Genomic DNA, 17,682 nt, shown 5'->3' with positions numbered 1-17,682 from the left:
TCGCTTCCAAACAGAGAAGGGATGGGTCCCCCAAGAAAAGAGCTCTGAAAAAGCGACGAGGTGGGTGGAGCTTTCTCCGCTCAAGTTCATCCCAGATGATGGCGCTCAGTAGCCGCCTCCCTCATTCTGGTGGGCCCCAGCCCTTCCCACCACCAAAGTGTTAAACCCTCAGCTTGCACATAAATGACCTTCACTAGACAGAGGTCGTGTTCCATGTGTTCTTGCGGTTTCTTCAACGCCGGCTGAACTCTGCCAGGATTGCTCCGCCCCTCTCGCAGATGTCTCGGATTCCTGGCCGCGGTGCTGTTCACCAGTCCCCTGGGGTGGGCGGAGTGGGGTGACCGAAGAGGGGAACCCCGAATCTGACCAGACCGAGGACAGGGGTGGCTGTGAGGTGCGCTGCTTGTGTCTTGACAGCAGAAGCAAGAACCTGAGGAACTGATCGTTCATGCAAAACCACCACCGCCCCCATCCCGGCATCCACATGGTTTCCGAGCCTGGGAACCGCGCTGGTAGGGCGGGATCCCGTCCCTCACTTTGCTCTCCTTTCCCGAACAGCTCCGGGGTCGGGTTCGGCCCCTCCTTCCTGCCGCTGTGTGTGTGTGTGTGTGTGTGTGTGTGTGTGTGTGTGTGTGTGAGAGAGAGAGAGAGAGAGAGAGAGAGAGAGAGAGAGAGAGATGAGGGCGGGAAGAGAAAGGGGAGGGATGAGCCAGGAGACACCAGGAGACACCAGGAGCCTCAGACACAGGAACAGACCTAGGGCAGGGAGATAGGAGAGCTCCCCAGAGCTTGGGGTCAGGGCGTAAACCTTCAAAACCCCCGCAAGTCCTGGGAACAAGGGTGCCTCCAGACAAGCTCAGAGGCTGCAAGTGTCGCCGCCTTCCCAAGAGTCACCCCTCCTTAAGCCAAACCCACGTTGCCTACTTCTCAGGAATGAGGAGCTAAGGTTTAGCGCTCTGGGCCACCGACGCCAGCTCATCTCCCTCGCGCAGAAGCCCCGCCGGCTCCCAGCGCTGCCCCACCCCCCACGGTTTGGGGATCTGCGGGACCCCTTCCTTTCCCCACCAGTTGGGTGTTCCGCCCCTGTCCTATGAAACTCCACCTACCCACCCTCTGCTGGCGAGGATTGGTGGGCATCCCGCGGCGGTGCCTAGTGATTGGTCCCCATGGATGATGGTGAGCGGCGAGAACCCGCCCCCAGCTGGCGCTGGGGTCTGGGGGCACTGCTCAGCGGTGCTAGGCTGGCGCGGCTTGAGCCGCCGCCGCACTGACAGCTCGGTCTGCGGACCATGGAGACCGGCGCCGGTGCACACCCGCTGCGCCTGTTCCTCTGCCGGATGCCGCTCTGTCTCGCTGTGCTTTTGGGACCCTGGCGGCCTGGAACAGCCGAGGAAGGTGAGAAGACTGACTGGTGGGCTCTGCTCGAAGCCTGGCATGCCAAAAGATAGGGGGACTGGGGACGGGGATTTTGGGGGGAAGAAGTCATCGGAGAGACTAGAGTCTGTATTGGGGCTAGAAGCAAGCAGGCAGCAAAGAACTGGAGAGACAGAAAAATGCGGCCAAGCAATAGCGAAGAGAGGGGCGTTGAGGAGCTCGGGGGCTGTAGACCCAGGAGGCAGGGGAAGAAAGAGACCAGGAACCGCGGGAGCCAGAGGCGGCAGTCCAGGGGCGGGCGAGACGGACAAGCTGAGTGATTGGAGGTGGGAGGTGTGGGGGCGGGGAGATAAAGAGAGTAGAGACAGGGAGATGCGGAGACGAGCTCGGAGTATGAGAAAACGGGATGGAGCCCGGACCACAGTGGCTAGGAGACCACAGCGTGGCCAACCTGAGGCTGAAGGCTGGTCGAGGGGGCTGGGTCCGGGCGCTGCCCGACGTGCTGATCGTGGAACTGTCCGCAGTGCTGAATTCTGAGCGTAGTCTACCAGGCGCGCTCCGCGTTGCTGGCTTTGAGGCTGTTGGCGATACTAGAGCCCGCGTCTTGCCTCTGATTCTGCATTTGGGGAAGCTATACGCTCAGTTGAATCCAGAGGCGTCATATCTAGGTGTAGAATCCGGAGGAGCTGGAATCTGAGGCGCTGACCGCGGGGTTGGTCGGGGCTCTGGATGGCTGACGCCTTCCAGTATGCAATTCCTATGTGCCGTCAGTTGCGCGGATCTCGGAAAGCCATTGGCGGTCCTGCCCATGGTCGCTGACACCTCTGGAGAGGCCCTCATTTTGGTGGGGCAGCCCCTGGCTTAAGCTCAGAGGGTAATATTCCAAGACTCCGGGATGTCCTGGCCTCCTGTCTCCGGTGTGCAGGCTTTGCTGCCCAAATCAGTTTCTGTGATCCATGCTGAGAGGTTGCAGACTGCTGATCCGATGCCTCCTGGGGGAATAAAGGGACTCCAAGCTTCACTGGTAGGAAGGGTCATAGAGGTATACATAAAAGGACCCCTGACATTCTTTCAAAAGCAGTGGAAGTGACAGCCCCTGGGAAAAGGGCTGGCTGAGAAGAGATTTTATTTCTCCAGTTGTTGGCAGTATCTCTCCACATTGTTTTCTCAGAGGCCCTGGGAGTCAGACTAAAAATGTTAAAGTCTTCAAGCCTGAGTGGGAGTGGATTTGGGGGTATATACAGGAATCCCCTTATACATTCACTACTGACTTTCTCTTTCTCTAATTGACACTTAGCTATAATTTTAGGAACCTAAGAAGGTTAGGGAGAGTCACTGACTCCACCCCCAATCTGAGAGCCAACCTGAGAGTATTTGCCATGGACCCTGTAGAAGGCTGAATAATGACTCCTCACCCCCAATATGTCAATGTCCTAATCCCTAGAACCTGTGAATGTTACCTTAAGTGACAAAAAAAGACGTTGCATATGTGATTAATGATCTTTTGAGATGGAGAGATTATTTTAGATTATTTGGATAAGCCCCATAATCACAATGGTCCTTGTATGAGGGGTGCAGGAAGAGTCAGAGGAGGAGGAAGTGTGGTGACCTAGGCAGAGATTAAAGTGATGTGACTTGAAGATGGAGGAGGGGGCCATAAGCCAAGGACTACAGGCAGCCACTAAACGCTGAAGGTGGCAAGGACATGAATTCTCCCCTCAGAGCCCCCAAGAAAAAACAGTCCTGCTGACACCTTGACTCTAGACCAGTGAAACTGGCTTTGGGCTTCTGACCTCCAGAACTGTAAGAGAAAAAAAAATGTGTTGTTTTAAGCCACTAAATTTGTGGTAATGTGTCACAGCAGCCCCAGGAACTGAATACAAGCTCCTTCCCTAATCACTTGGCTACCTCTCTGGATTTGAGCTATTCATACCCTCTCCTGGGAATTTATGGAGTGGGAAAAACTTGTCCATATCATTTGTCACATTTTGCATTCCCTCAGCAAATTTACGAGGACTTCACCAAAGGATTCCACACTCTGGCTAAATTGACATTCTTGATTTCTGACATTTCTGTTCTCCCCTCTCCTTAGTCATCCTCCTGGATTCCAAAGCCTCCCAGGCTGAGCTGGGCTGGACTGCACTGCCTAGTAATGGGGTAAGTGTACAATGTCCCTCCCTGTCCCAGGGACCCTCTGGTGGTCCAGGACACAACCCCTTCAGCTCCTCATGTTTACGTTGACCAAAGTGTTCCTCAAAGTGTGTGATCTCCAGCAGCCCTGGCTTCAAGCCAGAGTACCCTATTAGAACATGTTGAGTCATCAGCCAGTTAGACAGTCAAAAACAAAAACAAAAACAAACAAACAAAAACCCAACAGTGAATAAATGAGGAGAGAACTGGCTGTCTAGGAACAGAAACCTGGCATCCGGATGAAGCTAATACAGGACAGTGCCTTTCACATAGTAGATCCTCCAAGCAATGTTGTTGATTGACAGAGCAAGCAAGACTGGGAGTCCTAAAAGAGGCTTGGGAACTTCAGGTGGAAGTGGGATGATGTGGGTTGTAACAGCAGCTTGGTGGAGCGGAAAGGGCACTGGTCAGAGAGTCAGGAGACTATATGCACCATTCCTGGCTCTACCACTACTTTGAGGCATATACCTGGTCAAATCACTCTCCCTCTGGAGCCTCAGTTTCCCCATCTATAAAAATAAGATTTGGACTCATTTGTTTTCAAAGTTTCTCCCAGTGCTGCATCTTACAATTTCTGAGGTGTGCATGGTGGTGAGAGAGAAGGCAGGAGTCACTGCTAGCACTCTACCTCCTGGAAGCATGTTGGCTCTGAGCTGCCCACCCCTTTACTCTTATCCCCAGTGGGAGGAGATCAGTGGCATGGATGAACACGACCGTCCCATCCGCACATACCAAGTGTGCAATGTGCTGGAGCCCAACCAGGACAACTGGCTGCAGACTGGCTGGATCAGCCGCGGCCGCGGGCAGCGCATCTTCGTGGAGCTGCAGTTCACACTCCGTGACTGCAGCAGCATCCCTGGAGCCGCGGGCACCTGCAAGGAGACCTTCAACGTCTACTACCTGGAAACAGAGGCCGACCTGGGGCGCGGACGTCCCCGCCTAGGCGGCAGCCGGCCCCGCAAAATCGACACGATCGCGGCGGACGAGAGCTTCACGCAGGGCGACCTGGGCGAGCGCAAGATGAAGCTGAACACAGAAGTGCGCGAGATCGGCCCGCTCAGCCGGAGGGGTTTCCACCTGGCCTTTCAGGACGTGGGTGCCTGCGTGGCGCTTGTCTCGGTGCGCGTCTACTACAAGCAGTGCCGTGCCACCGTGCGGGGGCTGGCCACGTTCCCAGCCACCGCAGCCGAGAGCGCCTTCTCCACACTGGTGGAAGTGGCCGGAACGTGCGTGGCGCACTCGGAAGGGGAGCCCGGCAGCCCCCCGCGCATGCACTGCGGCGCGGACGGCGAGTGGCTGGTGCCTGTGGGCCGCTGCAGCTGCAGTGCGGGATTCCAGGAGCGTGGTGACATCTGCGAAGGTATCCAGATGGCTGGGGGCTGTGGGGTGGGAGTGCAGAGCGTAAGTGGCAATTGAAAGTGTGCCCTAGATGAAAAAGGCGGGGCTGGGGGCAAGAGGGGTGGAGAAGCCTTGGGCTCTGAGCCCAAGGACAGTCCTGATGTTTTGTCTCGGAGTTTCCAGTGGGTCCAGTCAGGGCCAACGAGTGAAGTTACTAGGAGGTGAAATTGACTAGCTAAGGAAGCATTAGGGACCTGAATCTTAGGCACCTCACACAGGCCTTCTCATTTATTTTCATGGCAATAAAGGAAGCCATTCTTTTATTTAACTTTTTGATATAGAGTCGCTTGCTCTGTCACCCAGGTTGGAGTGCACTGGCCCAATCTCCATTCACTGCAACAGCCACCTCCTGGGTTCCAGTGATTCTCCTGCCTCAGCCTCCCAAGTAGCTGGGATTACAGGTGCGCACCACCATGCCCAGCAAATTTTTGTATTTTTAGTAGACATGGGATTTCACCATGCTGGCCAGGCTCGTCTCAAACTCCTGACCTCAAGTGATCCACTTACTTTGGCTTCCCGTATGCTGGGATTTTAAGTATGAGCCACCGCACCTGGCCTAAAGGGAGTCATTCTTTTTTTTGAGAGGGAGTCTCACTCTGTCACCAGGCTGGAGTGCAGTGGTGCGATCTCGGCTCACTGCAACCTCCACCTCCTGAGTTCAAGCGATTCTCCTGCCTCAGCCTCCTGAGTAGCTGGGACTATAGATGTGCACAACCATGCCCAGCTAATTTTTGTATTTTTAGTAGGGATGGGGTTTCACCATTTTGGCCATGATGGTCTCGACATATTGACCTCATGATCCACCTGGCTCAGCCTCCCAAAGTGCTGGGATTACAGGCGTGAGCCACCGCACCTGGCCTGAAGGAAGTCATCCTTATTCCTGTTTCACAGATGAAGAAACAGAGCCTCAGAGAGATTAGCACCTCATTTACAAAGTTAGGAAATGGGGAGCTAGGATCAGAATTCAGGCTTGCTCAACTCTCGCATTCTTTCCACGACACGATGTGGTCTCCCCTGAGCCTAAGGAAGAACTCTACAGCAGCCCAAGCTTCAGGCTAGTGGGACTGGTTGCATTACAGGGAGGAAGCTCCCAGTCACTGACCACATGCTTGCAAGTCAGAGGCTGGCAGGGGGGATTTTTACGCTAGAGAGAGGGATTGAGAAGTTGCACTAGATGATTACTAAGATCACATCCAACTCTCTGAACTACAATCACTGTGCTCCCTGGGGGAGATCCTTCATGTTGGAGGTTTTGCTGGGTTCTCAGGCTAGTGAGGGCATTAGGAACAGACCTCTCATTCTCTCTCCTGCCTGTGTCTTTGGAGACAGAGGGCGAGGATGGGGTTATGAATGTGTGCACTTAATATAGAAAGATCAAGGTATGCTTCTTCTAAACCATGTCCTTTTCTGGGTGCCAGGGCAACAGAAATGAGTCAGACATAGTCCCAGCTCTCAAGAAGCTCACAGTCTAGATGGAGAGATGCAAAAAAACCACAAGAGGGTAATATATGCTATAACAGAGGGATACACAGAGTGGTGGGAAGACAGCGGAGGAAGTGACTCAATTTGCTCTCATTCCTTTGTTCAATCATCCATCCAATATGAATTGAGGTGTGCCAGCTGCATTTATTGAGGGCTTATTATATGTATACAGATGAATACCACCACCTCTTCCCTGCAGAAATTGTAATTTAGTGAAAGACTGGGAGGCATGAACCTTCCTGAGCTCTCCAGATATAGTTAGGATCCACCTCTGTGCTCTCCAGCACTCATTGAAAACTCTATTTCTGTTCTTACCCTATGGTATGCAGTGATCTACTTACATGTGTTTTCACCACTAGATTAAGAACTTTATTTTTTTAGTGATGGGGGTCTGTGTCGCCTGGGCTTGACTGTAGCAGCTATTCATAAGCACGATCATAGTGTATTACAGCCTTGAGCTCCTGGGTTCAGGCATTCCTTCTGCCTCAGCCTCCTGAGTCGGTGGGACTACAGGGATCACACCTAGATTAGGAACTTCTTGAGCTCAGGCACTGGGCCTTATTAGTGTCAGCAGCCCCAGCATCCATAAGAGGATAAGGCATATGGTAGGTGTTCAGTGAAAATGCATTGGGTAAACAAGTGGTTACCATAGGGTGTGACGCACAACCAGGCAGCTAAGGAAGCATGGAAGGGAGAACCTTGCTGGGTTCTGGGAAGCATAGAGAAGGCATTCCAGAGAAGGTGAGAAGATCTTTTTTCCCAGGTAGCTTAGAGCACTCTAAGCTCAGGAATTGCATGCAGAATCATGGAGGCAGGAAGGAACATAGCATGGTTGGGCCTATATAACTAAATGTGGTTAGAGCAGAGGGCATATGGGGGTGTGGGAAGTTAAGTGATAGCACTGGAGAGAAGCAGGGCCTTGAATGTTGGGATAAAGAGCTCAGGCCAATGGGGAAGATCTGAAGCAGGGATCTGACATTCTCAGATTTGTAGTTTCAAAAGGTCACTCAAGCTGCAGCTGCAAAAAAGGGATTGAGAGGGAAAGGATTAGGAGCCAGAAGATGAAGAAGGAAGATGGTTCAATAGTGCAGGAGAAAGAGCACAAGGTCTGAATTAAGGTAGTAGCAGAGGTCATTGAGAGATGAGGATCATGAGTTGGTATCCACGGCACTTAGTGACCATGTGATACAGGAGGAGAAAGGAGTCCCCTTTGACTTATATGCTGCTGGGGATTGAATGGACAGAGGGATCATTCACTGGGGTACAGAACACAGGACATGGATAGACACATCATATTTATGATTTCCCTGGCACATTCCAGAGAAGGTAGTTAGAAAGTGGGTCTGGAGCTCAGCAAGACAGAGAAAGTACTTGAAGCTGTGGGTGTGATTGGGACAGACCAGAGAGAACATGTGGGGGAAGAAGCCAAGAGGGCCAACAATGAAGACTCATAGAAGAGCAATACGCAAGGACAAGCAGAAAATACAGAGCCCATTAAAAGGCTGAGAGGGAGTGGGCAGGGTATGGAGGAGAACTAGGAGAGTGTGATATTATGAGAGCCTAGAGAGATAGGGGTGTCCAGGAAGGAAGGGCCTACAGACTTGGGAAGCAGTCAGGTAAGTCGAGGGTTAACAAGTACCCACTTGGTGGCCTTGGTGAGAGCAATTGCAGCTGAGTGATGGGTAGAGAGACCAGGTTGCAGCAGATTGAGGGATGAAGGAAGTTGAAGAGCTGGAGTCAGTGAATCTAGAAGTCTGGATTTGAATTAGGAGAAGAGGCAGTATCTCGAGGAGGACATTGGGTTGAGAGAGGATTTTTATTGTAGATGGGGGAGAGATGTGTTTGTGTGCTGAAGGGCAAAGAGTCACTGGAGTACCAAGTGTGTATATGGGGGGATCCCCATCCCTATCCCAGGAGGCAGGAGTATTTTATTATTGATGTGAGCTAGAATTGCTGATGCATGTTGCTAATAAAAAGCAGGCCAGATTTTAGTCAGTTCTATTATTGGTTTTTTTTTGTTTTTTTTTTTTTAAAGACAGGGTTTCACCATGTTGGTCAGGCTGGTCTTGAACTCCCGACCTCAGGTGATCCGCCCACCTTGGCCTCCAAAGTGCTTGGATTACAGGTGTGAGCCACCGCGCCTGGCCTTATTGCTTTTATATACTCTATAGTTTGTGCCCTTATTGCCTGCACCCAAAATGGGCTGCTTTTTACTGTTTCACTACCAAGAGGGGAGACAACTGATGGAATGTAGTCTTTGACGAGGTTAAAAGGAGAGATCCAGGGTGGAGACAGAGGGGCTGGCCTTCAACAGGAGGTGGCTCATTCCCTCCTCTAAGACTGGAAAGAAGGAGGAGGGGGAGATGGTTGTGGATGGGGGCATTTGTGTGTTTTGATGGGCAGATGTTGAGGGAATTACCAACTGATGGCTTCTCTTCTCCCTATAAGGTGGGAGGGAGAGCATCTGTAGAAGTGGACAGTAAGGTCCTTGTCTGTTTTATTCATTGCTGGGTATCTATAGAGCCTACATAACAGATGCTAAAAAATATTTGCTGAATGAATGGATTAGGAGTGAGAGGAGGAGATTTCTCTGAGAAATGAGGGAGAAGGAGAGAGAGAGAAAGAGTCTCAGAAACCCAATCCATGTCTGATAAGACCAGAAAAAGGCCACTTGTAATGGCTTCAGCTTTGCCTTGGGGAGTTGGGAGCTGTGGACAATGCCAAGGAAAGCTTCACTGGGGAGATGTTATTTGAACTGGGGTTTGGAGAAGTATAGAAGTTTGCCAGGAGAAAAGGGATATAAGGAGTTATAGAACAAGACCCAGAGGCGAAAGGATGGGCTCAGTGTAGCACAGTAGAGTGGCTGGCAGTGGGGAGCTGCTGGAGGATATTAGGAAGGGAGGGAAATTGTTGGATTTAGAAAGGCCTTGCAAGTGCCTTCTGCAGCTAACACAGACTCCCCTCTAAAAGTAAATAGATAAGAGGGGAATAGAGCTAAGATGTTCTTTTCTCCTTTTGATTTCTCTTTAGTGACCTTGACTTTTGTTCTCTCTCTCTTAGTCACTAGAGAAATTAGTGAAAGAACTGGGATTTCCTTTGGGGGAAAAAAATCAGGGCATGTAACCAGTATCTTTAATTCTCCACTAGGGCCAGGTGCAGTGGCTCACACCTATAATCCCAGCAATTTGGGAGGCCAAGGCAGGATGATCGCTTGAGCCAGGAGTTCAAGATCAGCCTGGGCAACATAGGGGGATTCCATGTCTACACACACAAAAATTAACCAGGCCTGGTAGCACAGCATGCCTGTGGTCCCAGCAACTTGGTAGGGCTGAGATGGGAGGATTGCTTGGCCCCAGGAGGTGGAGGCTGTAGTGAGCTATGATTGTGCCACTGCACTCCAGCCTGGGCAACAGAGCAAGACCCTGTCACAAACAAACAAAACAAACAAACAGAAAACAACTCAGTGGGACTGCCTTGGAGCCAAGGGACCCAAGCAGATACATTCCCTGAGGGTCCATAGGGCACAATAAGCCCCTGCGATGGGGTGGCACAAGGGGGTGGTGTGATGTGGGCTTGGGTTGGATTACAAACAGGGAAGCTAATGCGGGTCATCCTAAGGAGCACTTTCTGCCAGTGTTGTTCAACAAAGGCAGTCTCACAAGCCGGTGAATGCCTCATGATGAAGTATGTGACAAAGACTTTGGCTACTGCTAGGGAAGCTGCTGGAGGACCAGGCCAGTGGGAGCTGAGCCAGATTAGCTCTGAAGTTCTGACCTTGAAGAGAGGGAGGTGCTGGCAGTCAGGAATCCCTGAATCTGCTCTTCAGCACAAACCCCTTCTAAACAGAGCCTCTCACAGCAGAGATGCCACTGTTGTCACTGATGGGCCCACCCACCTCTAGGACAGCTGCCACCCTCATACACTTGTGGGGAGGGAGCCTCCAGCATTCTTCCCCTATTGCTGTGAAACCCTGTGAACAGATCCTTTATCTGGGCCCTTACTTGCTCTCCTATTTCACAACAGAGGTGGGCAGGACATGATTGTTATTCCTATTTGACCGGTGGTTTCTTGAGGCCAGAGAGGCACAAGGAGTGGCCCAGCTAACGCTAGAACCCAAGTCTGCCAAGTTCCAGCCTGGCTTTCTGCTGCCCACCAGACCATGGGATAGTTGGCCTATGCTTTGTTCTGCCGGCAGAGAAGGCTTCCAAAAGCTCCTGGGCTGCTGAGCCCCTCCCACAGAGTTGTGTTGCCCAGAACTCTGGGCAAGATGGACCCTCCCAAGCCTAAACCTTCCAAACAGTGGAAATCCTAGTCCCCTCACCTCTTCTCCCATACAGGCTGAAAGTTCTTCCCCAAGAGCTAGTTTGCACTGTTTCTGTTGTACTGCATCTTCTTGGAGCTGGAGAGCAGCCAGCTAAACTAGATGGGATGGCCAGAGAACAAGGGGAGGACCACCTAAGCTCTGAGAAGTGGGGCCAGGAGCCACTGCCTCCCTCCTTGGCCCAGCTGGAGAGAAATTTTTTGAAGTGGGTGTTTAGCAGTTACCACTTTAGGCTTGTAGGGGAGGAACAGTAATTACTACCATTATTGTGAAAATGTGGTTGGTGCTGGGCTAGGTGGTTTACATGTTTTATCTCAATCCTCCAACAACCTTTTTTGAGGTAGGTATTCAACACAAGGCTCAGAGAGGTAAACTGATGTGCTCAAGGCTACACAGCAAATACGTGGTGTGACTCAGCTACAAACCCAGGTTGTTCGGATAGAAACACTTGTGCTCTTAACAACCTGTGTTCTGAGAAGTGAGAAGCAAACTGAGTAGGTGTCAAGACTGGAACCAGGTCTGACTCATGGCCCAGGGAACTTTTACTGGCCCTTCTCTCTCCACCTGCCCTCCCCGCATCTGGCTGGCTTTACTTTCAGTTGAGAATTTATGATGCACGAACTCGAATGATGGTGGTGGTGGGAGGGTGTATGTGTGTGCGTCTGCATGCATGCTTGTGTGTCTGTCCCTGGGTAAGCCCTTGGGACATCTCTCCTCCCCTCTCTTTCTCACAACAGGACTGCAGAGTTCGGCTCATTTTCTTCCAGTGGGCATGAGGGTGGTGTGACGTGGGCTTGGGTTGGAATCCCACAGGCTGTGGGGCAGTAGCTGTAGGCAACTTCACCTCTCCTAGCCTTAGCTCCCTTGTTTTAAAAAGGGGATAAAGGGCCAGGCATAGTGGCTCACGCCTGTAATTTCAACACTTTGGGAGGCAGAGATGGGGGGCGGGGTGGATCACTTGAGGCCAGGAGTTCGAGACCAGCCTGGCCAGCATGGTGAAACTCCATCTCTATTAAAAATACAAAAAAAAAAAAAAAAAAAAAAAAGCAGCCAGGCATGGAGGTGCACGCTTGTAATCCCAGCTACCTGGAAGGCTGAGGCAGGAGAATCGCATAAACCTGGGAGGTAGAGGTTGCAGTGAGCTGAGATCTGGCCACTGCACTCCAGCCTGGGCAACAGAACGAGACTCTCTCAAAAACGAAAATAAAAATAAAAAATAAAAAGAGGATAACCTACAAGTGGTTGTAAGGATATGAATTAACAGATATAATTTTTAAAAAAGTAAATACAGACAGGATTTCACCATGTTGCCCAGGCTGGTCTCCAGCTCCTGGACTCTAGTGATCCTCTGGCTTTGGCCTTCCAAAGTGTTGGGATTATGGGCGTGAGCTACCGGGCCCAGCTGAAAGTAAAATATTTCAAAGTTTTCCGAACACACTGAGCATTTACTAAGGGTCGGTAATGGGTTGTTTAGGAGTCACTCCACGGGGCAGTGCCAACTGGAGTCCCCTGTTTTCCTATCGTAATTGGAGGAGATAAACCCTGCCCTAACCAGGCCAGTCAGTAAAGCCGGGAGAAGCTGTGGTGGAGCCCCGGCTTCTCACCCGCCATGCCCTGCAGCCTGTCCCCCAGGGTTTTACAAAGTGTCCCCGCGGCGGCCCCTCTGCTCACCGTGCCCAGAGCACAGCCGGGCCCTGGAAAACGCCTCCACCTTCTGCGTGTGCCAGGACAGCTACGCGCGCTCGCCCACCGACCCGCCCTCGGCTTCCTGCACCCGTGAGTCCCCCTCTAGGCGTCACTGCAGAGGGTGGCGGGGTGGGGGAAGACAAGGAAGGCCTGATCCGGGTGGTGGTGAGGGCGGGGGCTCCGCACTGGGGCGCACGAGGGCGGGTACGGGGGCCAGCGCCCCGGAAGGCGGGGCGTCGGGACCGGAGCCTGGGCGGTCGCTGGGGGCCGGGGCCTTGGATGAGAAGAAACAGGACAACTGCGAGAGTCCAGATGGAGGATGGGGTTAGGATGCTTGGCGGGTCACTGAGGAGAGCCCCCCTCCGCCGCCCTCTCTGCACCCTGCCTACCCTCCAGCCGAAATGGGGGCTCCCGACCTTCGCACCATCGGTTCTCGGTCCATACACTCACATCCTCGGCTCCTCATTTACCTCCTCCCAAATCCTCACCAACTGCCCTGCCGCTCTCACCTGCCGACCTCCCAAGGGCTCTCACACCTGGGTCCCTGACCCTTCCCTGGGGGAGGGACAAGCCCCTGCTCCAGCTCGCCCGGGGCTCATCCGTCCTTGACCCCTCACTGACCATCTCTGTTCCAACCTCCCCGACTGAACCCACGCCCCCATCCCTCCCACCCCAGACCCCTCTCCCCTGTCCTATCCCCCACGCCCACTGGCTCCCACGGCGCCGTTTCCGCTCAACCATCCCTGTCCCTTCACTGACCGTCCCTTCTGCCCTCCTCCCTGACTGACCCCACGCCCCTGTCCCTCCTGTCCCCCGTCCCTGCATCTCTATCCCGTTCCCTCATCCACCCAGTCCTCTGATGAGCGCCCCGCTCCCTCCTCCCCGATTGACCCTCGCGCTCCAGCTTCTCCTGCCTCACTGGGAGGTGCACTAGCCCCCGCCCGCCCCGTGCATCCCGCCCCGCTCGCGGGTCCCCACGCCCTGCCCTGACCGCCCCGCCCCTGTGCCGCCCCAGGGCCGCCGTCGGCGCCACGGGACCTGCAGTACAGCCTGAGCCGCTCCCCGCTGGCGCTGAGGCTGCGCTGGCTGCCGCCGGCCGACTCCGGCGGCCGCTCGGACATCACCTACTCACTGCTGTGCCTGCGCTGCGGCCGCGAGGGCCCGGCGGGCGCGTGCGAGCCGTGCGGGCCGCGCGTGGCCTTCGTGCCGCGCCAGGTCGGGCTGCGGGAGCGCGCCGCCACGCTGCTGCACCTGCGGCCCGGGGCGCGCTACACCGTGCGCGTGGCCGCGCTCAACGGCGTCTCGGGTCCAGCGGCCGCCGCGGGAGCCACCTACGCGCAGGTCACCGTCTCCACCGGGCCTGGGGGTAAGGCCGCCTGCCCCCCCACCCGCGTCCCCCGCCCCGAGGTCCCAGCGCCTGCCGCCCCCGCGCCTTCCCGGGGCCGCCCCGTCCGTCTAGCAGGAGCCCCACCCACCCGCCCCAGAGAAGCCACTCTCTGTGCACGCACCCCGCCCCTCTCCAGGACACGAAGTCACCCCTGGACTCCCCAGCGTCAGTCACCCTCCCGAGTCTGCAAGAGGGACTGAGAATGCAGGCGTCCCCTTGCTACCGGGCCAGAGCGGAGGCGCGCGGTTCTGTGCGTCTGCGGGAAGCCGCTGGGTGCTTGCCTTTTTCCTGAGCGCCCTGCACAAAGCCTCTGTCCCGCTCACGGCTCTGCAGTTGGCCTTGCCGCTGACTTCTCAGGGAAAAAGAGGTGGAAAGTCCCTTAATCTCTTACCTTACCTTTAAAAAAAGTGTCAGTAGGAAACCGAATTTACTTCCTTCCCTCTGTCTGGGGCAGCGGGGTCCCGTCGTGTGTCCCTTTCCTCCATCCCTCGGCCTCTGCATGGTTTTGCTGCATTGGCCACCCCTTTCCTGGTCCCGGGAAATGGCAAGGAAGCTTGTAGAGTTAGGCTGTAGGGGCGATGGAACGCACCAGCCAACACATCGCTGAGTCTGGACATGAGATGAGTAAGTGAAGACCTACAGACTTTTTCCACCACACCTTCACTCCTGACAGTTTCTTTTGATTCGCTTCTCCACTAGGGGGGACCTTCAAGTAATGCTTGTATTCTTTGCAAGAAAGATAAGCTAGTGGTATGGTTTCTGACTCTCTTCCTAATCGAGGCGATAGGATCGGTCTGTGACCCTGCTTTCCTGCCTTCTGTGATTCCGCTTCTGTCTTCTGGCAGTTCTGTTGCCGAGGAGAAGTCTGAGGCTAGGGTTATTTTCATTCTTTTCTACCTAACTTGGACATATGACATATATATGTATACACACGGATGTTAGAATAATTCTTTAACCTACTTAACCTGTTGAAAATAAACTTTTTTTTTTTAATGGAGTTTTGCTCTTGTCACCCAGGCTGGAGTATGGTGGTGTGATCACAGCTCATGGCAACCTCTGTCTTATGGGTTCAAACGATTCTCCCACCTCAGCCTCCCGAGTAGCTGTAGCTGTGATTATAGGTGGGCACCGCCACACCCAACTAATTTTTGTATTTTTAGTAGAGATGGGATTTCACCATGTTGGCCAGGCTGGTGTTGAACTCCTGACCTCAAGTGATCTGCCTTCCTCAGTCTCCCAAAGTGCTGGGATTACAGGCGTGAGCCACCATGCGCCCAGCCAAAAATAATCATTTGACCAATATGGATTTATTTTGATTGAGTAAACCTTTTGATTTGCACAACTTTTTTTTTTTCCTGGAAAAGTTTTCTTCAGGCCAGGCACAGTGGCACAGGCCTGTAGTCCCAGCATTTTGGGAGCCTGAGGCCAGGAGCAACATAGTGAGACCCTGTCTCTACAAATTTTTTTTTTAATTAGCCAGACATGGCGGTGTGAGCCTATAGTCCCTGCTGCTCAGGAGGCTGAAGCAGGAGGATCACTTGCGCCCAGGAGTTTGAGGCTGCAGTGAGTGATGATTGTGCCACTGCACTCCAGCCTGGGCGACAGAGCCAGACCGTGTCTCTTAAAAACGTTTTCTTCAGCTACTGCTTTGACTAGAACTTCTGATAGCTCAAACATATCTCTTATTTAAAATATCTCTAAGCCTTAGGTTGTACATTCATTTTCTGATTCTCAGATCTTGTCACTTGACTTCCTTGATCATTTTGAGCTCTCAATCCATTCCCACTGCCTTTTGGAGGTTTCCCAACTCGTCTGGGTTTCTGGACAGTATGTTTTTTACTGTCTCTATTGTGATTTAACATTTGCTATTGCATTTACATTTTTTAAAATTCCTTTTCGATCTTTCATGTTAGACAGGTATTGTGCCGATGTTGTAAAAAGGTTCAAAGGTGACACACCTCACACATGAGTGTGAATTCCCAATCATCACACCCACAAACTACAAAAGGATCACATTTTTAAAAATTCAGTATAGAAAAAGAAAAAAGCTATAATCTTATTATGCTGACATAAACCACTATTAATATCTTAGAGTATATACTTCCAGAAATGTTTCTATCTTTATCTCTGTATTCATATTTGTAATTATCTACCCATAAAACCCCTTTTGTTTTGTTAATATTTAAATTATTTTATATTTTCTTTTTTTAAATTTTATTTTAGGTGTATTCTATATCCGGCATTTCTCCCCATGTTATCCCTCCCCACCCTCCCCACGCCTCACCGTCCCTTGCCTACCCCCCAACTGCCCCCAGCGTGTGATGCTCCTCTCCCTGAATCCATGTGTTCTCATTGTTCAACACCCTCCTATGAGTGAGAACATGCGGTGTTTGGTTTTCTGTTCTTGTGTCAGTTTGCTGAGAATGATAGTTTCCAGATTCATCCAAGTCCCTACAAAGGACACAAACTCATTGTTTTTTTATGGCTGCATAGTATTCCATGGTGTATATGTACCACATTTTCTTTGTCTAGTCTATCATTGATGGGCATTTGGGTTGGTTCCAGGACTTTGCTATTGGACACAGGGCTGCAGTGAACATACGTGCACATGTGTCTTTATAGTAGAATGATTTATAGTTCTTTGGGTATATACCCAGTAATGGGATTGCTGGAAAACCCCTTTTGTTTTAATACAGTCATGCACCATATGATATTTTGGTCAACAATGGATGGAATATATGATGGTGGTCCCATAAGATTATAATGGAGCTGAAAGACTCCTGTCACGTAGTGCTGTCTGTTACAATTGTCCGCAGTATTCAGTACGGTCACAGGCTGTTACCTAGGCTGTACAGGTTGTAGCCTAGAAGTGTGATAGGCTATGCCATGTAGGTTTGTGTAAGTATACTTTGATGTTTCTATAGCAATGAAATTGCCTAACAATGCATTTTAGAACATCTTCCCATCATTTAGCAATCCATGACGGTATATGTAATACTTTTATCTGGCATTTTATATTAACAATCTTAACTGTTTTGACACAGATGGATTTAAAAGCCACATTAAGGAAATAATCTTCTATTTCCACTTTCTCCATAAAAATACTAAGCTTCTACTGATCGAGGGCCACTGTATTTGCACTATGCAATATGATTTTCTACATTAATTCATTGAAATGGTGCCGGGCGCGGTGGCTCGCTTGTAATCTCAGCACTTTGGGAGGCCAAGGCAGGCAGATCATTTGAGATCAGGAGTTTGATGGGATTTCAGCTTGGACAACAAGGTGAAACCCCACCTCTAGTTAAAAAAAAAAAAAATAGCCAGGTGTGGTGGCACACACCTGTAATCCCAGCTACTGGAGAAGCTGAGGCAGGAGAATCGCTTGAACCCTAGAAGTAGAAGTTGCAGTGAGCCAAGATCGTGCCACTGTGCTCCAGCCTGGGTAACAGAGTGAGACTCCACCTCAAAAAAAAAAAAAAAATTAAATGAAACTCAGATTGGTCTTGGAACCCAGGTCTGTGTGCCCTCAAAGCCCTGAGCCTTTAACCCCTAGGCCATATAATGCTTCTGCTTTTTACTGAACTTTTTCTAATTTCAGAAATGGATGTTAATTTTATAAAATGCTTCTTAAGCATTTTCAACATGACCACATTTTTCCCCCTTTGACCTGTCGGTATGATGAATGCTATTAATGGATTTTTCAGTCTGAACTCTTTGCACTCCTGGATTATACCCGACTGGATACGAATATATTATTCTTTTGATATTTTGCTGATTTCATTTGCTTACATTTTAACGTTTTTTCCATCGTCATTTCTTTTTTTTTTAAATTTTTTATACAAAG

General features: G+C 51.5%; 1 protein-coding gene and 1 non-coding gene across 2 annotated transcripts in view; one reads left to right on the top strand and one right to left on the bottom strand.

Annotated features, from left to right (window-relative positions):
- Positions 1–1,289: 1,289 nt before the first annotated feature.
- The window catches only part of EPHA10 (EPH receptor A10), a 47,419-nt gene continuing 31,026 nt past the window's right edge, over positions 1,290–17,682 (top strand). The window contains exons 1-5 of the mRNA XM_064372157.1: positions 1,290–1,395; positions 3,467–3,531; positions 4,246–4,924; positions 12,386–12,541; positions 13,467–13,817. Coding sequence (XP_064228227.1) covers positions 1,290–1,395; positions 3,467–3,531; positions 4,246–4,924; positions 12,386–12,541; positions 13,467–13,817 — 1,357 coding nt within the window. The remainder of the gene's footprint in view (positions 1,396–3,466; positions 3,532–4,245; positions 4,925–12,385; positions 12,542–13,466; positions 13,818–17,682) is intronic.
- Positions 15,746–15,849, bottom strand: LOC135273529 (small nucleolar RNA U13). Its single transcript, XR_010341318.1, has one exon. It is a non-coding gene; the product is annotated as a small nucleolar RNA U13 (small nucleolar RNA).

This window comes from Aotus nancymaae, unplaced genomic scaffold, assembly GCF_030222135.1.
Source record: "Aotus nancymaae isolate 86718 unplaced genomic scaffold, 86718_ANA_hifiasm-v0.15.2.pri h1tg000007l, whole genome shotgun sequence".
In the NCBI taxonomy this organism is placed as follows: Eukaryota; Metazoa; Chordata; class Mammalia; order Primates; family Aotidae; genus Aotus; species Aotus nancymaae.
The sequence above is the reverse complement of the archived record's forward strand: the minus strand, read 5'-3'. Positions and strand labels throughout refer to the sequence as shown.